Source organism: Camelina sativa, unplaced genomic scaffold (assembly GCF_000633955.1).
Source record: "Camelina sativa cultivar DH55 unplaced genomic scaffold, Cs unpScaffold00637, whole genome shotgun sequence".
NCBI lineage: Eukaryota > Viridiplantae > Streptophyta > Magnoliopsida > Brassicales > Brassicaceae > Camelina > Camelina sativa.
Window position 1 is genome coordinate 23,841 of NW_010921776.1, and position 21,911 is coordinate 45,751.

At 39.3% G+C, this 21,911-nt stretch overlaps 4 protein-coding genes across 4 annotated transcripts; 1 reads left to right on the forward strand and 3 right to left on the reverse strand.

The window, feature by feature from the left end:
* Window positions 1-3,215: 3,215 nt before the first annotated feature.
* Window positions 3,216-5,141, reverse strand: LOC109124978 (protein ECERIFERUM 1-like). Its single transcript, XM_019242744.1, has 6 exons — window positions 4,746-5,141; window positions 4,496-4,603; window positions 4,211-4,411; window positions 3,989-4,096; window positions 3,708-3,881; window positions 3,216-3,623 (listed from the first exon to the last, which is right to left on the reverse strand). The coding sequence occupies exons 1-6, from the start codon at window positions 5,139-5,141 to the stop codon at window positions 3,450-3,452; spliced, it is 1,161 nt and encodes a 386-aa protein (XP_019098289.1). The 3' UTR covers window positions 3,216-3,449.
* A 3,074-nt stretch (window positions 5,142-8,215) lies between these two features.
* On the reverse strand, window positions 8,216-16,695 carry LOC104773763 (protein ECERIFERUM 1). Its single transcript, XM_010498411.2, has 10 exons — window positions 16,636-16,695; window positions 16,299-16,522; window positions 15,975-16,207; window positions 15,620-15,839; window positions 9,746-10,121; window positions 9,496-9,603; window positions 9,211-9,411; window positions 8,989-9,096; window positions 8,708-8,881; window positions 8,216-8,623 (listed from the first exon to the last, which is right to left on the reverse strand). The coding sequence occupies exons 1-10, from the start codon at window positions 16,693-16,695 to the stop codon at window positions 8,450-8,452; spliced, it is 1,878 nt and encodes a 625-aa protein (XP_010496713.1). The 3' UTR covers window positions 8,216-8,449.
* An 873-nt stretch (window positions 16,696-17,568) lies between these two features.
* Window positions 17,569-20,333, reverse strand: LOC104773764 (protein CER1-like 1). The gene is made up of 7 exons (XM_010498413.2): window positions 19,794-20,333; window positions 19,488-19,707; window positions 19,011-19,401; window positions 18,697-18,804; window positions 18,409-18,609; window positions 18,059-18,331; window positions 17,569-17,946 (listed from the first exon to the last, which is right to left on the reverse strand). The coding sequence occupies exons 1-7, from the start codon at window positions 20,311-20,313 to the stop codon at window positions 17,767-17,769; spliced, it is 1,893 nt and encodes a 630-aa protein (XP_010496715.1). The 5' UTR covers window positions 20,314-20,333; the 3' UTR covers window positions 17,569-17,766.
* Window positions 20,334-20,855: 522 nt separating this feature from the next.
* Window positions 20,856-21,911, forward strand: LOC104773765. Its single transcript, XM_010498415.2, has 2 exons — window positions 20,856-21,067; window positions 21,207-21,911. The coding sequence occupies exons 1-2, from the start codon at window positions 20,989-20,991 to the stop codon at window positions 21,800-21,802; spliced, it is 675 nt and encodes a 224-aa protein (XP_010496717.1). The 5' UTR covers window positions 20,856-20,988; the 3' UTR covers window positions 21,803-21,911.

Genomic DNA, 21,911 nt, shown 5'->3' on the forward strand with positions numbered 1-21,911 from the left:
CCAGCGAGATGGTTACAGAAGAAACAATATCTCCTCCATCTGCTCCCGATTTTTCCACATATTCTCATCAATTTTGTGAGGGGGCTGACGGTTTGCTTCGTCAATCAGTGAAGTTTCCCCTAGAAAGCAAACCCAATAAAATCAGAAAACTCAAAAGCAGTAAATTGAGTTCTTAAATCATTAATGAGCGGTGACCAAAAAAAAATCATTAATGAGCCACAAAATTTTGTCCACTTCTTAAAGACAAAACGGACAGAATCTTTGAGTTCCTACTTCTCCGAGGCAAGATTCTGTCAGTTTTGTCTTTAAGAAGTCCACAAAATTCTGTGGCTCATTAATGATTTACAGCTCATTATTGGCTTAAACATGAGATAAAATATTATTAAAAAAGAACAAAATATTTAGTGGTGTCGTGCGTGTACAACTANTGACAGAATCTTTGAGTTCCTACTTCTCCTCATTAAGAGGCAAGATTCTGTCAGTTTTGTCTTTAAGAAGTCGACAAAATTCTGTGGCTCATTAATGATTTACAGCTCATTATTGGCTTAAACATGAGATAAAACATTATTAAAAAAGAACAAAATATTTAGTGGTGTCGTGCGTGTACAACTAGTATTATATATATATGTATTATATGTATACTTTTTCTCATATATTTTTTTCCATTTTTGTTTATTCTCATTTTATATAAATTTTCGTTGCAAAAACCCTAGGTTTTGCTCTTTCTCTTCTTTAAACCACTTCAACTCATCTCTTATAAACACATNCCATTTTATATAAATTTTTGTTTTGCTCTTTCTCTTCTTTAAACCACTTCAACTCATCTCTTATAAACACATCGATATCATCATCTCGTCTTACTCTTCCTTTGCTTTGAAACAGATGGACCCATATCTTACCGGATCTGTTTTGTTTGAAGTTGGAGATGAGGTTGACGAATCTGTGGGACTTGCTTCTATATCAAAATCTCAATCTCACACTGAGAAGATTGATTACAAAGGTATACATGTGGTTACAACAGTTCTGAAAATTATCTGAATTATATTTCCAAGAATCTGAATTTTATTCGTCTTATGTTCCAGAAGCTGAGTGTACACCTGTGACAGTTGCATCTAGATCATATGTGCCACCTGCATCTCAAACTCCGCCGTCTCAGCTTTCAGAAGCTGAGGATGTACTTTTTGCAGCTGCTTTCGGACCACCTGAAGTTCTGTCTTATGTTTCAGAAGTTGAGCCTGCACCTGTGACAGCTGCTTCTGGATCATCTCAGGGGTCTGAAGTTGGAGCATCTGATCAGCAAATAATTCGTAATGCTTTGACTGAGTTCAATGTCGTGCTAGATGAGTATAGAAAGTTAAGCCAAACAGCCATCGACAATGAGACTGATAATCGGGAAAAGAAAAGAAGGGTGGATGCTGTGAAGGACGCAGTAAACGCAACTTCTAAAGTTGTCAACCTCGTATTGACGAAGGGGCATCCTGTGAAAGAGATGAGGAATTGCCAGAATATGTTGGAGGCAGAACTGTCTAGATTGAAGAAAGAAATTAAACGTTTTGAGAAGAATAATAAAAAACGTAATTCAAGGAACAAGAAATGAGAGAGAGCATCCTATTCAACTTTCCAGGCTCCCAGCGTATGTTTCTTTTCTGTTCCTTACTCAATGGTTGTGTATAAGCTTGCTTGACTGATACTAATCTTTGTTATTTCCCGGTTAGGTTGCAAACAAGAGTTGATAAGGAGCACTTTTCAAGCAGATTTCAGTTTTCGGATGATGTCTCTGGATCGAGGGGGACTTTTTTTTCTTTTTTTCTTTTTTGGTTGATTGCCGACTGTTTCTTAAGTCTTTGTGTTTTTTTGTCATGAGACGAAAATTTGACATTTTCACTCGGTCACCCTTTAGATTTTCCTATTATAGACAACTTCTGCTTACTGTTGACAACAACTTGCCTGTTACTCTTAATTTTTTTGTGTTGATTGCTTGTTCCATTTAACATGAAAATGCCAAGACAAGTAGAGTTTTGTGACATTAAGCTGACTTGTTAACGGAGAAAACTCTTCTCGTGTTCTTAACTTCTCTTATTCACAGCCATTATAGTTCTTTTTTGAGCTATATTTAGGGTTTAGGGTTCTCATTCCTGNCGTCAGGGATGAGTCTGCACCTAAACCCTAAACTCTATACCTTTAAACCCTATACCATTTATCCTNTTTGTGACATTAAGCTGACTTGTTAACGGAGAAAACTCTTCTCGTGTTCTTAACTTCTCTTATTCACAGCCATTATAGTTCTTTTTTGAGCTATATTTAGGGTTTAGGGTTCTCATTCCTGACGGGATGAGTCCGCACCTAAACCCTAAACTCTATACCTTTAAACCCTATACCATTTATCCTAGACCCTAAATTCTATATTTTATACCTGAAATTTCATTATAAATAGTTGTAATATTACTATGAGAATATTTGCGAATATTACGAACATGTGCAACATAACTTAAACCTTGTTTGACTGTGTGAGTCAAATACCAGTAGAGAGAATTACAAAAAGTTCTTTGAAATTATGATTTTTCTACTATTATTTCTACTGAACTATTAACTTTGGATTCGCCAACTAAATTTGATCATTCGGGTTAGTATGTGTTATTTTTGCCAAAAAAATGAAAAACGACAACCTTCTCACCGAAAATTAAAAATTTGTGCTATCTCTCACTTAGGGATGAGTACATATGTGTGTCACTACTCTGTATTTTTTTAGATTAATAGATGCTCGTTCAAGAAGTGATGATAAAGCCATAGATGCTCGTTAAATTAAACTATCCAAATGTTGTGTTTCGTCTAGGAATTATAACATAAGAAAACTTATTATATAATGGTTTGCATTTTATTTTTATTTTTAGTTTTTTTATAACTTTTAATTATATTACATGAGGTTTACCAAAAACCTCATGTAATATATATGTTTACATGAGGTTTTTGGTAAAACCTCATGTGCAAATTATATATGTTTCGTAATTCGTATATCAAAAACTATTTATTTTTTTTCGGGTTGTCCGTTGTTGTAGAAAAGATAATAAGATTTATATGGATGAGCTGGAATATTAGGGATGAATTTGTTAGAGATTTTATTAGATGTTTAATTTATAGTCAGTAGATTTTAAATCAAACAAATAAGAAAAAAAAAATCAAGAAAAACAAATACTATTCTTGTTGACAAAAGAAAAAAAAAAAGGAAATAGTACTCTTATTAATACCATAATAAACCAAGCTTAATTGTACATCAATATCATAATCACCAAAAGCTTGATATGCATAAAAATACGTAAATCATACGATGTTTGCAAATTATATATGTTCCATATTTCATGGATTGTGGAAGAGCTGGATCAAAGGAAATAGAAGCACACAACGTGTGACGTTCTCACTTTCCTAAAATGTTTCATTGTCCGGTTGGAGTTTTAATGATGTGGAAGGAGGAGAGGCTGGAAGCCGTGGCTGAGACAGGCTTCCCATACTTGGTCCAAATCGGAGGGAAGAAGAGATGTGCCACACTCATGCATTTCCCATCCTTCTAAGGCGTGCAATATGCCGGCCACTCTAGTTGCACTCATCGCCTTTCTTGGTAACCAGTTCTGCAGATGTTTTTTTTCTTCTAATTACGGCTCTTATATCTATAAGAAATTAGTTGGATGTCGGATAGCTTTGTATATACTTACCTCACAGGAGTGGATATTTGCCAGAGATTTTGGAACTATCAAGGCCGGTGTGGTATGATAGATACAATCTTTACGTAACTGCTTGAGGGGGAACTGTGAGAATGGTATAAACAATGTTCCTTTTGTGGCTTTTTCCTGCTCTTCTCTAGTTGTTCCTTCTCCCACCAGCCATACCTTAATCCAAATCCATTACTCAGTTTGATTGATATGCTCTTCAGTATTTTGTATTTTTAATATATGCTTCTCGAATATTCTCATTATGCTTCTTTGGCTAATATTACCTTGTTTGATGAAAGTGCTTCAGAGGTTTGGTAGACCAAATGGTCTCTGTATTCTAGTGGAACACATGATCTTAGTTTCTCGCACTCGTCTAGGCGGAGAGTGGAGACCTGGAGATGATATACACATGGAAATATAATGAATGAGGAGCATAAAGGATATCCAACGTAAATTATCTTTCCTATTGGACATCATAACAGAGGAGGGAAAAGAAAATAAGCGACCTGAACGCCTCTCTGGCAGAGAGCAGAGGCTATGGTGTAGGCGACCTTAGTGAGATGGCCTGTTATCACGACGTTTTTAGTAGCTTTGGATACACTATTAATCACAACGGCTGCTGCTAATCTACTGCCGTCCACCACTCTTACTTTCACATCTGGATGCTTGTAGATATACACCTCTCCATTCCTGTTCAGCTCCTCCCCCTGTTTCAGTTCACCACAGCTTTAATACTACAGCATCTACTCAATTTAAAACCAAAAGAGTCAAGAGATATGTAGTTTCTTTACTTGGTTCATGAGACCCAGGCTAAGCACCTTCACTCCTTTTTTATCTGCCTCCAATATCGCTTTCTCAATCATGGTGTTGATCGCGTCTTTCCTCCATTTTAACAAGTACTGCATGCATATAATATATATATATATATATCACCATTAATATATGCATCAGTAAATTAACCTGCCTCTATATATATCATATAAATTAATTCAGAAAAGGATCAATTAAGCTGCAGGTGATGATGATGATGATGATGATGACCTGTAGATTATATCTGGGTATCATCCAAGACTGCAAGTTGAGTTTCTTGAAGGAATTTCTCTCAGCGACAAAGAGGCGGGCGTAGAAGAGCGTGAAGATCATGGAGAGTGAGGTGAAAGGCCACAAGAGGCGCATGAACCATCTATAAGAGAAAGGGTAGGAGGCAAATGAGGCCAAGCCAATGCGCAAATGGTATATGGACTCTGGCGTCGTTAAGTGAGTTAAGTGCACCACATCCACTTTATCTTCTCCTCTTTCTAGAGACTTCTCGTACAATGTATCTGTGGTTTCATCCATTGTGCCGTAAATGTAGTCATACAAGGGCATAAAGAGGGAGCAGTTGGTCCGGAACTGCGTGTGGTGCAGCGAGTGGAATCTGCAATTGTCATACTCCATTAATTCACATTGAAATTGAAAGTAATTTATTATAACAACTATTAACTGTAATTTTTTATTTGGTTAGACTTACCTTGCGCTAAATTAATACCGAAAACAAAAGACACAAACCTTTAATTTAAATAATGTATCAAGAAGGCTAATATATATATATATATATATATATATATCTCAAAGGATGATTGGTTAGAGAAACTATTAATAAGTAAAGTTGTGGGAATTGGAGTGTGTGCCGACTGCGGAGTATGTGTTGAGCGATATAGATATTTTAAATAGTTTCTTTTTGTGGTCCAGGGATTCGGTAGTTGACGATCATATTAACCAGCGAGATGGTTACAGAAGAAACAATATCTCCTCCATCTGCTCCCGATTTTTCCACATATTCTCATCAATTTTGTGAGGGGGCTGACGGTTTGCTTCGTCAATCAGTGAAGTTTCCCCTAGAAAGCAAACCCAATAAAATCAGAAAACTCAAAAGCAGTAAATTGAGTTCTTAAATCATTAATGAGCGGTGACCAAAAAAAAATCATTAATGAGCCACAAAATTTTGTCCACTTCTTAAAGACAAAACGGACAGAATCTTTGAGTTCCTACTTCTCCGAGGCAAGATTCTGTCAGTTTTGTCTTTAAGAAGTCCACAAAATTCTGTGGCTCATTAATGATTTACAGCTCATTATTGGCTTAAACATGAGATAAAATATTATTAAAAAAGAACAAAATATTTAGTGGTGTCGTGCGTGTACAACTAGTATTATATATATATGTATTATATGTATACTTTTTCTCATATATTTTTTTCCATTTTTGTTTATTCCCATTTTATATAAATTTTTGTTTTGCTCTTTCTCTTCTTTAAACCACTTCAACTCATCTCTTATAAACACATCGATATCATCATCTCGTCTTACTCTTCCTTTGCTTTGAAACAGATGGACCCATATCTTACCGGATCTGTTTTGTTTGAAGTTGGAGATGAGGTTGACGAATCTGTGGGACTTGCTTCTATATCAAAATCTCAATCTCACACTGAGAAGATTGATTACAAAGGTATACATGTGGTTACAACAGTTCTGAAAATTATCTGAATTATATTTCCAAGAATCTGAATTTTATTCGTCTTATGTTCCAGAAGCTGAGTGTACACCTGTGACAGTTGCATCTAGATCATATGTGCCACCTGCATCTCAAACTCCGCCGTCTCAGCTTTCAGAAGCTGAGGATGTACTTTTTGCAGCTGCTTTCGGACCACCTGAAGTTCTGTCTTATGTTTCAGAAGTTGAGCCTGCACCTGTGACAGCTGCTTCTGGATCATCTCAGGGGTCTGAAGTTGGAGCATCTGATCAGCAAATAATTCGTAATGCTTTGACTGAGTTCAATGTCGTGCTAGATGAGTATAGAAAGTTAAGCCAAACAGCCATCGACAATGAGACTGATAATCGGGAAAAGAAAAGAAGGGTGGATGCTGTGAAGGACGCAGTAAACGCAACTTCTAAAGTTGTCAACCTCGTATTGACGAAGGGGCATCCTGTGAAAGAGATGAGGAATTGCCAGAATATGTTGGAGGCAGAACTGTCTAGATTGAAGAAAGAAATTAAACGTTTTGAGAAGAATAATAAAAAACGTAATTCAAGGAACAAGAAATGAGAGAGAGCATCCTATTCAACTTTCCAGGCTCCCAGCGTATGTTTCTTTTCTGTTCCTTACTCAATGGTTGTGTATAAGCTTGCTTGACTGATACTAATCTTTGTTATTTCCCGGTTAGGTTGCAAACAAGAGTTGATAAGGAGCACTTTTCAAGCAGATTTCAGTTTTCGGATGATGTCTCTGGATCGAGGGGGACTTTTTTTTCTTTTTTTCTTTTTTGGTTGATTGCCGACTGTTTCTTAAGTCTTTGTGTTTTTTTGTCATGAGACGAAAATTTGACATTTTCACTCAGTCACCCTTTAGATTTTCCTATTATAGACAACTTCTGCTTACTGTTGACAACAACTTGCCTGTTACTCTTAATTTTTTTGTGTTGATTGCTTGTTCCATTTAACATGAAAATGCCAAGACAAGTAGAGTTTTGTGACATTAAGCTGACTTGTTAACGGAGAAGACTCTTCTCGTGTTCTTAACTTCTCTTATTCACAGCCATTATAGTTCTTTTTTGAGCTATATTTAGGGTTTAGGGTTCTCATTCCTGACGGGATGAGTCCGCACCTAAACCCTAAACTCTATACCTTTAAACCCTATACCATTTATCCTAGACCCTAAATTCTATATTTTATACCTGAAATTTCATTATAAATAGTTGTAATATTACTATGAGAATATTTGCGAATATTACGAACATGTGCAACATAACTTAAACCTTGTTTGACTGTGTGAGTCAAATACCAGTAGAGAGAATTACAAAAAGTTCTTTGAAATTATGATTTTTCTACTATTATTTCTACTGAACTATTAACTTTGGATTCGCCAACTAAATTTGATCATTCGGGTTAGTATGTGTTATTTTTGCCAAAAAAATGAAAAACGACAACCTTCTCACCGAAAATTAAAAATTTGTGCTATCTCTCACTTAGGGATGAGTACATATGTGTGTCACTACTCTGTATTTTTTTAGATTAATAGATGCTCGTTCAAGAAGTGATGATAAAGCCATAGATGCTCGTTAAATTAAACTATCCAAATGTTGTGTTTCGTCTAGGAATTATAACATAAGAAAACTTATTATATAATGGTTTGCATTTTATTTTTATTTTTAGTTTTTTTATAACTTTTAATTATATTACATGAGGTTTACCAAAAACCTCATGTAATATATATGTTTACATGAGGTTTTTGGTAAAACCTCATGTGCAAATTATATATGTTTCGTAATTCGTATATCAAAAACTATTTATTTTTTTTCGGGTTGTCCGTTGTTGTAGAAAAGATAATAAGATTTATATGGATGAGCTGGAATATTAGGGATGAATTTGTTAGAGATTTTATTAGATGTTTAATTTATAGTCAGTAGATTTTAAATCAAACAAATAAGAAAAAAAAAATCAAGAAAAACAAATACTATTCTTGTTGACAAAAGAAAAAAAAAAAGGAAATAGTACTCTTATTAATACCATAATAAACCAAGCTTAATTGTACATCAATATCATAATCACCAAAAGCTTGATATGCATAAAAATACGTAAATCATACGATGTTTGCAAATTATATATGTTCCATATTTCATGGATTGTGGAAGAGCTGGATCAAAGGAAATAGAAGCACACAACGTGTGACGTTCTCACTTTCCTAAAATGTTTCATTGTCCGGTTGGAGTTTTAATGATGTGGAAGGAGGAGAGGCTGGAAGCCGTGGCTGAGACAGGCTTCCCATACTTGGTCCAAATCGGAGGGAAGAAGAGATGTGCCACACTCATGCATTTCCCATCCTTCTAAGGCGTGCAATATGCCGGCCACTCTAGTTGCACTCATCGCCTTTCTTGGTAACCAGTTCTGCAGATGTTTTTTTTCTTCTAATTACGGCTCTTATATCTATAAGAAATTAGTTGGATGTCGGATAGCTTTGTATATACTTACCTCACAGGAGTGGATATTTGCCAGAGATTTTGGAACTATCAAGGCCGGTGTGGTATGATAGATACAATCTTTACGTAACTGCTTGAGGGGGAACTGTGAGAATGGTATAAACAATGTTCCTTTTGTGGCTTTTTCCTGCTCTTCTCTAGTTGTTCCTTCTCCCACCAGCCATACCTTAATCCAAATCCATTACTCAGTTTGATTGATATGCTCTTCAGTATTTTGTATTTTTAATATATGCTTCTCGAATATTCTCATTATGCTTCTTTGGCTAATATTACCTTGTTTGATGAAAGTGCTTCAGAGGTTTGGTAGACCAAATGGTCTCTGTATTCTAGTGGAACACATGATCTTAGTTTCTCGCACTCGTCTAGGCGGAGAGTGGAGACCTGGAGATGATATACACATGGAAATATAATGAATGAGGAGCATAAAGGATATCCAACGTAAATTATCTTTCCTATTGGACATCATAACAGAGGAGGGAAAAGAAAATAAGCGACCTGAACGCCTCTCTGGCAGAGAGCAGAGGCTATGGTGTAGGCGACCTTAGTGAGATGGCCTGTTATCACGACGTTTTTAGTAGCTTTGGATACACTATTAATCACAACGGCTGCTGCTAATCTACTGCCGTCCACCACTCTTACTTTCACATCTGGATGCTTGTAGATATACACCTCTCCATTCCTGTTCAGCTCCTCCCCCTGTTTCAGTTCACCACAGCTTTAATACTACAGCATCTACTCAATTTAAAACCAAAAGAGTCAAGAGATATGTAGTTTCTTTACTTGGTTCATGAGACCCAGGCTAAGCACCTTCACTCCTTTTTTATCTGCCTCCAATATCGCTTTCTCAATCATGGTGTTGATCGCGTCTTTCCTCCATTTTAACAAGTACTGCATGCATATAATATATATATATATATATCACCATTAATATATGCATCAGTAAATTAACCTGCCTCTATATATATCATATAAATTAATTCAGAAAAGGATCAATTAAGCTGCAGGTGATGATGATGATGATGATGATGACCTGTAGATTATATCTGGGTATCATCCAAGACTGCAAGTTGAGTTTCTTGAAGGAATTTCTCTCAGCGACAAAGAGGCGGGCGTAGAAGAGCGTGAAGATCATGGAGAGTGAGGTGAAAGGCCACAAGAGGCGCATGAACCATCTATAAGAGAAAGGGTAGGAGGCAAATGAGGCCAAGCCAATGCGCAAATGGTATATGGACTCTGGCGTCGTTAAGTGAGTTAAGTGCACCACATCCACTTTATCTTCTCCTCTTTCTAGAGACTTCTCGTACAATGTATCTGTGGTTTCATCCATTGTGCCGTAAATGTAGTCATACAAGGGCATAAAGAGGGAGTAGTTGGTCCGGAACTGCGTGTGGTGCAGCGAGTGGAATCTGCAATTGTCATACTCCATTAATTCACAATTGAAATTGAAAGTAATTTATTATAAAAGACACAAACCTTTAATTTAAATAATGTATCAAGAAGGCTAATATATATATATATATATATATATATATCTTATTAGGCCCGATGGGCCTCCGTATGTACTTGTTTAGTTCGGTTTATGACTGTAACCTAGGTTATTTGTATAACGTGTATATAAGCCGTTTGAGGCACGATGAATAAGATAAAGAAATCTTCTTTACAATCTCTTAGGTTTCTTGTCATGGTATCAGAGCAAAGATCTTGAATTCTATTTGTTTTTCGTTTTCTTTGATCTATTTTGATCTCATCTCTTTCGTTTTTCTCTTTTTATTGACCTAAGTTTTGTTAATACTTCAAGTAGCAAAACTCTTCTGTCCTAATGACTTCGTCCCCATCTTCCGCTATCACGATGAGCTCTTCTCTTCCAGCATCCACCGAAACCAGAAGAAAGACAATTTCTCCATATGATTTATCTGCTAGTGATAATCCTGGCATCGTAATCTCGAAACCTTTACTGCGTGGTCCTAAATATGATGCTTGGGCAACAAACATACGCCTAGCTCTCACATCTCGTAAGAAGTTTGGTTTTGCTGATGGATCTATCCCAAACCTTGGAGAAGATTCGGAAAATTATGAAGACTGGATTGCTAATAATGCTTTGGTGGTCTCATGGATGAAGCTAACCATCGCCGAGAATATCTCGGATTCGATGTCTCATCTAGATGATTCACATCAGCTTTGGACGCATATACAGAAGCGTTATGGTGTGAAAAACGGCCAGCGAGTTCAAAGATTAAAGACTGAACTTGCGATGTGTCGTCAACAAGGCATGTCTCTGGATGAATACTATGGGAAACTTTCAGGCTTGTGGAAGTGCCTGAGTGATTACCAGCAGGCAAAAACAATGGAAGACGTCCTAAAGGAGAGAGAGGAAGATAAGTTACACCAACTGTTGATGGGTCTTGATGAGTCCGTTTATGCGACAGTCAAGTCCAATCTCCTTTCTCGTGTTCCCTTGCCATCTTTAGAAGAGGCATATAATGTTTTGCAACAAGAGGCCGAATCTAAGTTGGTAAGTCAGTTTCATCATGAGAGATCTGATGCAGTGAGTTTTTCTGTTCAAACACAAACTCGTTCGTCTCCCTCTCCTACGGAGTATCGGAATCACACATGTAAAATATGTGGGAAGATTGGGCATTTTGATGATAATTGTTTTCGGAAAATTGGCTATCCGCCATGGTGGGTGGATAAACCAAGGACTAAGCCTTCTTCGGGAACAAACGGGGGTCGTTTCACCACTTCAGCTCCCGTCCAAACATCCCGTGTCCGAGGTTCTGTTGACACTTCCCGTGGTGGACAAGCTAATGCGGTGGCTCCTCGTCCTCAGGGTTCAGCGTTGCATACTACAGCTATTTCCGATGCTGATCGAGTGGGTTTAACCGGTCTTAATGATCACCAATGGAAGTCGCTTGTTCAACTTCTCGCAGAAAGGCAATCCACCTCGACGGAGAAACTGAATGGTAAGTGTTTTTTTGAGACTTGGATTATTGATACGGGTGCAACTAATCACATGACATGGTCCCTCGTTTTTTTTGTACGGTCTCTAATATGCCTCCATTTCTTATTAAACTCCCTGATGGTCGATTTACTACGTCGACTTGTCAAGGAACAGTTCAGATGGGCTCTTCTCTGTGGTTGCAAGATGTGTATTTTGTAGAGGACCTCAAATGTCATCTTATCTCAGTATCTCAGTTGACTCGTGACAGTGGTTGTGTATTTCAGATAACTGATCGGCTGTGTGTGGTTCAGGAACGCACTTCGAAGATGGTGATTGGTGCGGGTGAACAAAGACATGGTCTGTATTTTTTTCAAGCAGTTGTGATTGCTGCGGCAGTACGAGGGACAGATTTACAGTCTTCGGCATTGTGGCATAATCGTTTAGGACACCCTTCTTCTAGAGTTTTGGATTTATTAGAGTTTTCTAGCAAAAATACGTTTGATTCTCATTCTTGTGAGACTTGTATTAAAGCAAAACATACTAGAGATTCTTTTCCTTTGAGCACTACAAAATCTCATATGGCTTTTGAATTAATTCATTGCGACCTCTGGGGTCCTTATCGAACTTCTGCGCTTTGTGGTTCACGGTTTTTCTTAACAATTGTTGATGATTATTCTCGTGCGGTATGGATATACCTTCTAACTTCCAAAACAGAGGCTCCTACGTATCTTCGAAATTTTTTAGCTCTTGTTGAGCGTCAATTTTCTACTCGGGTTCGCACAATACGCAGTGATAATGGGTCAGAATTTATCTGTCTTCGGGATTTCTTTGCTGAAACTGGCATTGTACATGAGACGTCATGTGTGGGAACACCGCAGCAAAATGGCCGTGTTGAGAGGAAGCACCGTCATATTTTAAATGTTGCTAGAGCACTTCGGTTTCAAGCTTCTTTACCTATTGAATTTTGGGGCTACTACGCTCTCACTGCTGGTTATCTTATTAATCGAACTCCAACGCCGCTGCTAAACGGAAAAACACCATTTGAACTGATATATGGTCGTCCCCCGCCTTTGCAACATTTGCGTGTTTTTGGTTGTTTGTGTTTCGTTCACAACCAAAAACATGGAGGTGATAAGTTTGCACCACGGAGTAAGCGGTCTGTGTTTTTAGGCTATCCATTTGCAAAGAAAGGATGGCGTGTCTATGATCTTGATACTGGTGTTGTGTCGGTATCTCGTGACGTCATTTTTCACGAAGCTGTGTTTCCTTTCACTACTAGTGGGTTTGAAGCAGCTCCATTGTCCGAACCATCAGCTCCTCCTCCATTGATACCGGTTGTTGACTCTGATGGTGATGATTTTTGTGTTGTGGACAACACCTCCGCACCAGAACCTTCTCCTCCTCTTGACTCTCCGCTCTTCGATACTACTGGTGATGATGGTTCTCCGGACTCTCATGCTACATTTTTGGATGAGATCTCTACCGATTTGTTTGCTTCACCATCTTGTTCCACACCGACGTCCCCTGTTTTCACACCGACGTCCCCTGTTTTCATCTCTTCTTCAAGTTCTTCCCCGTCTCTTCCGTCGAGTCCTGAAAAACTTGGTAAGGGATGTCGCCCCAAGAAACCTCTGGTTAAACTTGCGGATTATGTGACTACTCTTCTTCATCAACCTTATCCCTCTGCAACACCATATCCGATTGATGAATTTCTCTCCAGCTCCCGTTTTTCCGAACCTTATCAAACATTTCTGTTGGCTATCACTTCATGTTATGAGCCAACAAATTACAATGAAGCTATTCTTGATGAAAACTGGCGAGATGCGGTTCACGATGAGATAGTTGCACTTGAAGATCGTGGTACGTGGACTGTTGGTACTCTTCCCCCTGGGAAGAAAGCATTGGGCTGCAAATGGGTGTTCAAACTCAAATATAATTCGGATGGTACATTAGAACGTCACAAAGCTAGATTGGTTGTTCATGGGAATCATCAAAAAGAGGGGATTGATTACAATGAGACCTTCGCACCGGTCGCTAAGATGGTAACACTACGGGCATTTTTACAACATGTCGTCTCTAACAACTGGGAAGTGCACCAAATGGACGTTCACAATGCCTTCTTGCATGGTGATCTAGATGATGAGGTGTACATGCAGTTTCCTCCCGGGTTCCGGACAGATGATAAGACACAGGTTTGTCGCCTCCGGAAATCTTTGTATGGTTTAAAACAGGCACCTCGCTGTTGGTTTGCGAAATTGGGGTCTGCTTTAAAGGAATACGGGTTTGTTCAGAACATTTCTGATTACTCTTTATTCACATTTTCTGACACGGTTGCATCTATTCATGTACTTGTATACGTTGATGACTTAATTATTTCTGGAAGTTCGCCTGCCGTCGTTGAAAAATTCAAAGCCTATTTGAGCGATTGTTTCCACATGAAAAATCTTGGGCATCTTCGTTATTTTCTTGGGATTGAGGTGGCCAGGAATTCTACTGGGTTTTATCTTTGTCAGCGCAAGTACACGCTCGATATTCTCACTTCGACGGGTTGTCTTGGTGTTAAACCGGTCAGTTTTCCTATGGAGCAGAATCACAAACTGGCTGTAGCTAAAGGAAATGATTTTGACAACCCTACTCGCTATCGTCGCCTTGTGGGACAATTGATCTATCTTAGTGTTACTCGACCAGAATTATCCTATGTGATTCATATCTTGTCTCAATTTATGAGCAAGCCAAAGGAGGCACATTGGACTGCCGCTCTTCGTGTTTTGTGTTATTTGAAAAACAGTCCGGGTCAAGGTATTCTTCTTCGGGCAAACACATCGTTGGAACTTACTGCTTGGTGTGATTCCGATTACAGTTCTTGTCCTGTAACACGTCGTTCTCTTACTGGCTGGCTCATTCAACTGGGAGGTTCACCGATCTCGTGGAAGACAAAGAAGCATAATGTCGTCTCTCGTTCATCGGCCGAAGCTGAATACCATGCGATGGCTGATACGGTCTCGGAAATCTTATGGCTTCGCCAATTGTTGCCCGCCCTTGGTATCGATTGTTCTGCTTCAACGGTTCTTTATTCTGACAGTCTTTCTGCGATTTGCTTGGCTAAGAATCCCGTTTATCATGCTCGCACGAAGCATATTGAGAATGACTGCCATTTTATATGGGACGAGATTTTGCGTGGTGTTATTACTCCGGTGCATGTCGACACCACCATTCAACTTGCCGATATTATGACTAAAGCTTTGGGGAAGAAAGAATTTGACGCTTTTCTTGTCAAGATGGGTGTTTGTAACCTGCACACTCCATCTTGAGAGGGGATATTAGGCCCGATGGGCCTCCGTATGTACTTGTTTAGTTCGGTTTATGACTGTAACCTAGGTTATTTGTATAACGTGTATATAAGCCGTTTGAGGCACGATGAATAATATCAAGAAATCTTCTTTACAACCTCTTAGGTTTCTTGTCATATCTCAAAGGATGATTGGTTAGAGAAACTATTAATAAGTAAAGTTGTGGGAATTGGAGTGTGTGCCGACTGCCGAGTATGTGTTGAGCGATATAGATAATTTTAAATAGTTTCTTTTTGTGGTCCAGGGATTCGGTAGTTGACGATCATATTAATTAAGAATGCAAACAATATCACGTCACCTTTACAGGAAAGGAGAATGTGTATGAAGTCGATTATAATAGCATATAAACCATAGTATTCGTATGTTTTATCGTTTGCTTAGATTCTGTTACGGCCATAATCGAGAATTAACTATTTGTATCAGATATCAAAAATGGTTTCTGGTTAGTGCTTAATTATATGTCAAATTGTTTTCCAAAAGTATGGTACTTATTTAATTATATATATGTATATATATATATATCTTTCTCTCTTTCCCCTCCTACTCTCTTTATAAGATGTATATACATAAATATATTTGAATTATGAAACATAATTAAGAGATGTAAATGACTTACGAGGGAGTGTAACAGAGGAACTTGAGGGGAGGAAAGAGGTGGAAAAGACGCTTGGGGATGAGCTCGAAATTGCAGTGTCCCATGTTATTCATAACGTCTATGTAGATTACGTATCCCGCAAACGAGGCTATGGACGCCGTTTTCGTTAGCAACGTCGTAAGTAGTGGTATCGCGAAGAGCATGAAGTACGCTATGTGCTCGGCAAACGGATGTATCACCGCTGCATATATTTATGATAATCCCATTATATATAGCTACTAATTAAGGACGTTAATTAAACTATATATTTTACGTATGTTAAACAACATTCCAAAATATATGCGGCATAGAGATCAAGGTTATAAACAAGAGTTACAAGTGATGGGTTCAGTGACGATAGATGAGTGGTGGTGGGAATGGTAGCGGGAGTAAAGATAGTGGTGGTGGAGAGCTTTGTGGAGCCAATAATAGAGGAACTCCACCGGTCCAGCGTGAAGCAGCGCCGCCATCAACACTCCGTCGGTCCTCCACCAAGGAAGTTGCTTGGCCTCCGGCAACAGGCAGATGCCTGTATAAAACAGCACTCCGTTGAACAGTATTTGGTCATCCCTGTGCATGTAATGATATATCCGGAATTAATTTGTGGAATACACGCTTAGCTCGCATGGTAGGAAGGAAGATACAAATTAATAAAACGCACCAATTGGTTTCCCTATCGACTTGATTGAAGTCGATGCCCTTGTCGACGATGCGCCTCTTTCCCTTGGACGTATAGTAACGGGACAGAGAGATCCAAACCTGGTTGTGCAGAATTCTGAAGAGCAAGAAGGGGAATACGAGGGAGTACCCGATATCCCTCTTCTCCGGATCATCTGTCACAAACCTGTATGTGCTGTGGACCACCCATGGTGCTACTACTATGTACTTTTGTATTGTTTCCACGTCAAAAAACATATATCAGCAACAAATTTCAATCATAAGCACGCGTCATAGTGTTTCTTAGTAAAATATTATATAGAAAAGACCACAAAGTGCACCTTGAAGCTCCCGAGGGGTGTCCAAGGCCAATCGGTGAGGACTCCTGGTTTTGTGGCCATTATACCGTCGAATGTAATATGGGTATGTGTGAGTCACTGTGTCTCTCCAACTCTTGTCAGCCAAGGTACACATTATATAGAAATAAAGGTAGCAAAGTCCTTTATTGTTAGACTGATAATGACGAAACCACCCCTATCTTCCCACCAGTCCAATTCCTTGTGATGGGGCCAGCTAAGATCAAACATGTACTACTCCCGTTCGATGCTCTCCACATGGATACATATTTATGACACTCAGCTAATTACCCCCTCCCACCTTCATCCATGATCTGATCAAATCCATGGCTTTGAAATGCACCGCTTAATTGATGGCTTCTTATATTTATGTACGGTAATAATTGAAAAGTATACGGGTATATATGTCCCCATGAAAAAATACTACTAACCAAGTTGGGCATGTGTTAGGTATTGATGCTTATTGCTTGGCAACTACTAGCCAATCAAAATCATGCACGTTGAAGCGCTAGGCGCCAGCTAGTATCTGTTGCGCTCCAACATTAAATGGGAGTAAAGTGAAAATATCTACAAGAGGCTAAGACCAAGAAGGCGCAACCTCTTAATCGAGCTTTGAATAGTACTTGTACGTTCTTTTTTAGTAACTCCATCTCTCACGCCACAAATTATATATGTATACGTATACCCTACCCCTTCTTAATTAGGTAGCGAGCGGACCATGCATAGGTAAAGACCATTTAAGTAAAACCTCGTCAAGTTTTTGCAACTACTTTGATTTGATGATGCACCCAGATATTGCACACAGGCATTACTTAATCAAATCACTGTTTCTAAAAAAAATTATTTATAGTTTTCAAATTTTCACTAATTGAGTATATCAATCGATGTAATTATTTGCCCATATCTTATAATATAAATGTAGTAAAGCACGTGGCAGCAAGCATAATTAAAAATTAAGATGCAGCTAGCTAGTACTTTATTTAGTCTATAGAAATACATGATAAATAACCAAAAAAGAAAAGCTTAATTAGTTATGTAATATGAAAACAAAGCTTAGTTTCGGAAGAGAAGTAGATAAATCAAGGCAGGGGATATATATATAAGAATATGAAAAGCTCATAGATGAGATGGTGGGAGAATCAGAGGTTGGAAATCATGGCGAAGAGCAGCTTCCCAGATGGTGTGGAGACGGAAGAAGTTGCAAGTGTTGCCGCAGTCATGCTCCTCCCAACCCTCAAGTGCATGCACTATACCTCCTATTTTCCACGCACTCATCACCCTCCTCCCAAGCCAGTTCTACAACAACAATTTATTCATTACACTATGCATACATCTATCAATTTTAATATAAAAGTAACAGATATATATATATATATATAAATATATCTATACATATTCAAATATGTACCTCACAGGAGTCGATGTTTTGGGCAGACTTGGGAACACGCATAGCTGGAGTGGAGTGGTAGAAACAGTCCTTGCGGAGTTTCTTCGGAGGAAAGTGAGAAAAGGGGACAAAGAGGGTTCCTTCTTTTGCCTTCATCTGCTCTTCTTTCTCTATTCCATCCCCCACCAACCACACCGTTGGGGAGTAATAACTTTTGTTTGTAGACAATACCAGATTCTTGACGACCCCAGATTTGATGAGTTTGATGTGTTCCTCTTTGCGTAACAATACCACCTATACGTACACATTACCACGTTAGCTTTTGTTTGGCTTGAGAAGATGAGTACATTTCAGTTCTTATATTTAGACACCTTGACGCCCTTTTGGCATAGAGCAAAGACAACGGCCGACGCAACCTTTGTGAGATTTCCTCTAAAGACAATCTCTGTGGTTTCCTTAGGAATATTGTTGACCACCACCGCAGCTGCCATGCTGCTTCCATCCACTAGTCTTATCTTCAACTTTGGATACTTTTGCACGTACATCTCTCCATACCCGTTTAGCTCCGCCCGCTCATTAATCGTGTGTTAATTAGTTACTTATCCAATAGTTATTCAATATTCATATATATATGATAGCTTTGAAGTAAATAAACTTACATTGTTCATGAGGCCAAGACTCATTACTTTTACACCCTTTGCATCTGCTTCAAGGATAGCTCCCTCTATTAAATTGTTGATGGACTCATGGCGGCGCTGTGATTTATACTACGACCGCATGTTTTATGAGGCAAAATTAGTATTAAACTTTATATGAAAATTACAAAAGGTATACCCACGAGAAAATATTTCTTTGTTCAAATTAAAAAAATTACGCACGCATGTGTTGTTGTTTGTTTGAAAAAATAGTAGTGAAGTCTAACATAAAAAGTAAACCCGTACGTTTGTGTCAAGAGAGAGAGGAAAATGCTTACGTGAAAGGAAAACTTGGGAAGGAGGTGAGAGTGAAGGGTGAGGTGACGGAGACGGTTTCGCTCAAAGACCAAGGTGCGCGAGGAGAGAGCGGAGGTGAGAACAAATGAGCATAGGAGAGTGAAGGGCCACATGAAGCATGTGAGATACCATGGGGATCGATTCCACAAGGGGAAAGAGGAGAGGGAAGGGAAGCCAAGGCGCATTTGGTAGATGGAGTCGTGAGTGGTGAGGTGAGTGAGGTAGATGACGTCGGGTGAGTCCTCCTCTCTCTCCAAGGACCTCTCGTATAGTGACTCGCTCAACTTATCAGTCGTCCCGTAGATGTAGTCGTATATCGGCATGAACAGAGAGTAGTTGGTCCGGAACTGCGTGTGGTGGAGCGAGTGGAACCTTCAACGTATTTGATGCCATGTTATATATGCATGCATACATTCAAAATCTAAATAAATAGTATATACGCTTTACAAAGGACGTACGAGGGGGTGTAGCATAGGAACTTGAGGGGAGGGAAGAGGTGAAAGAGACGCTTAGGGAAAAGTTCGAAGTTGCAGTGTCCCATGTTGTTCATGAAGTCAATGTAAGTCATGTATCCAATGATGGGAACAATGGAGAGGATCCCACACAGGGACGCTGTTACCATGGGTATGGCAAAGAGTAGTGAGTAGGCGATGTGCTCGGCAAAGGGGTGTACCACAGCTGCCAAGTTTGATTTAAGATACTTTATGGTTGTATAACTATAGATAGAAATAGAACATAGAAAAACGGTGGATGAAGGTACATACACGTGATGGGCTCGGTGACAATAGAGGAGTGGTGGTGAGAATGGTAGCGAGAGTAGAGGAAGTGGTGGTGTAAAGCTCTGTGGAACCAGTAGTAGAGGAACTCGACAGGACCAGCGTGAAGCAGAGCCATGAGGAGGGCTCCGTCTAGTCTCCAGAGAGGAAGATGGGAGGCGCCTGGGAGCTTGATGTTGGCGAGATACATGAGGAGAGTGTTGAAGATGATTTGGTCATCCCAAGTGCGCTCTCGGTCCACTTGCTCAAACTCAATGGGCTTGTCCACGATCTTCGTCGTTCCCTTAGCCGTCCTCTGGCGCGACACACTGATCCATATCTGGCTGTGAACTATTCGCCACAGCATCAACACGACTATCATCAGTCTGCTGAAGTCTTTATGATCCTCATCCGCAACAGTCACGTACGAGTGCATGCTCGCCATCACAAACGGGGCCACCAAGAGGTACTTGAAGCTACCAAGGGGACTCCATGGCCACTCCGTCAGAGCTCCGGGCTTCGACGCCATCAAAAGGTACTTGAGCTAGTCTGCTGTTGAAGAAGTAGATGTTGGAGGAAATGCGGTTTTGGAGATACTTGTGAAGTGCAGTTCTTGTTTAGAATGTGACATAAATATAGAAATATAGAGGCATTACCACCATGTCCATGTGGGATACTGCGAAGAAGCACATGGTGATAGGGCCCGCTTTACCACATTAGAAATGTTGCAGCAATATTTATTTTAAGAAAAGGAAGAAACCTCAAACTTCAAAGTTCAAGTACGTAAGGAGAGGAGCCAATGGGCGCATTGATTGATGATTATTAAAGAGTATGACTTGCCAAAATTTGGCTTCACCTCTCTCTTTTCAGACATCAATGTTATTGGCCTACCTCCAACGGCCCCCAACGCCGCCCATTTAATGAAGTAAATGAAATTCAAGTCACGTACTTTCCTTCTTTCTTCATTCAATTACATTGGTTGGAGCCCAACATCGAAGCCCAATGCCGTTTTTTTTTCTTCTTTTTCTCCACCAAAAGAAATAATATCACAAAGGAAGCTCCATCTCCATCTCCTCCATCTCCATCTCCCCCATCTCCATCAAGCTCATCTACCTTTTCGAAAACAATAATAACTTTTTTTGGTATCAAAAACAATAATAATTTCGTTCCTTTTTCTTTTTTTTTTTCTCCTGAAATCCGCGAGATGAAGAACAAAGTTAGCCTTCTGAAGTCGATTTTACTGTTTCTCTCACTCTCAGAGCTAGCTAGCTCCAAATTTCACGGTATCTTCTTTTCTTTTTCAATATGTAAAGTCACTACATATGCGAATCTGGAGTTGGATTTCTCGTTCAGCATTTGGTCAGCCTTTCTATGATTTCGCTTACAACTCTTAGACGGGACTAAGTGTTAGAATGGTTGCAGGAAATCCAGCTCATGAAATGGTGAGCATCTTGAACCGGAACAGAACATCCCCAAAACTCACCAACCTAAATGAGAATCCTGGCCTTGGTTGCATGGCCCTCCAGTATGTTGAGTTCTGCGAGGGGAATTGCAATGTCAACAACACTCTCGGCTGCGAACCCCCTGAAGACGACTTCACTCAGGTTTTTGCCCCAAATTGTGGTGTAGAACTTCCCACGTTTGGAGCCATAACAGGCCATATCCTCGGCTGCAGCTCTAAGTATGTAGCACCAGAAGTCGCTTTCTCAGACATTCTCTTTAGAGATAACAAAACCTTGTCGCTGCTTAGAAATAGGTCGCATACCGAGGTTGGAGTGGGAGTGGCTAGGTTGCATAAAGGTAACTTCTTTTGGTGCCTTCTCTTTAGCGAAGGTGGGACAAACTCCTCCTTTGCTCTGGAAGATAACGGCCGGGGCATCAAACAAAGAAGAGGCTGCTACAGCGGAAGTGCTTTTCCTTGTAGCAATGCACACATGATTTGCATGCGCCTTCTCAACAGCTTTCTGGGAATTCTCTTGTCTTCCTCCTGTCTATTTAAGCAACACCTTACGAGTTGATTCTCAAAGGCAAACCATTGCTTGTTGTTTGGAAGGACTAAAGAATAGATGGCACATTTTGTGTTAATGAAGCACCAAGTCAATGTTTTCCTTTATTCTTTGGAAAGAA

Coding starts and splice junctions, on each gene's coding strand:
- LOC109124978 (XM_019242744.1), bottom strand. CDS start 5,141: ATGGAGTATGACAATTGCAGATTCCACTCGCTGCACCACACGCAGTTC. Junction 4,604..4,745: donor TACCCAGATATAATCTACAG/GTCATCATCATC, acceptor ATATGCATGCAG/TACTTGTTAAAATGGAGGAA. Junction 3,624..3,707: donor CAAATATCCACTCCTGTGAG/GTAAGTATATAC, acceptor AAACATCTGCAG/AACTGGTTACCAAGAAAGGC.
- LOC104773763 (XM_010498411.2), bottom strand. CDS start 16,695: ATGGCCACAAAACCAGGAGTCCTCACCGATTGGCCTTGGACACCCCTC. Junction 16,523..16,635: donor CACCCCTCGGGAGCTTCAAG/GTGCACTTTGTG, acceptor ACAATACAAAAG/TACATAGTAGTAGCACCATG. Junction 9,604..9,745: donor TACCCAGATATAATCTACAG/GTCATCATCATC, acceptor ATATGCATGCAG/TACTTGTTAAAATGGAGGAA.
- LOC104773764 (XM_010498413.2), bottom strand. CDS start 20,313: ATGGCGTCGAAGCCCGGAGCTCTGACGGAGTGGCCATGGAGTCCCCTT. Junction 19,708..19,793: donor TGTCACCGAGCCCATCACGT/GTATGTACCTTC, acceptor CAAACTTGGCAG/CTGTGGTACACCCCTTTGCC. Junction 18,332..18,408: donor TATGCCAAAAGGGCGTCAAG/GTGTCTAAATAT, acceptor GTGTACGTATAG/GTGGTATTGTTACGCAAAGA.
- LOC104773765 (XM_010498415.2), top strand. CDS start 20,989: ATGAAGAACAAAGTTAGCCTTCTGAAGTCGATTTTACTGTTTCTCTCA. Junction 21,068..21,206: donor AGCTAGCTCCAAATTTCACG/GTATCTTCTTTT, acceptor GAATGGTTGCAG/GAAATCCAGCTCATGAAATG.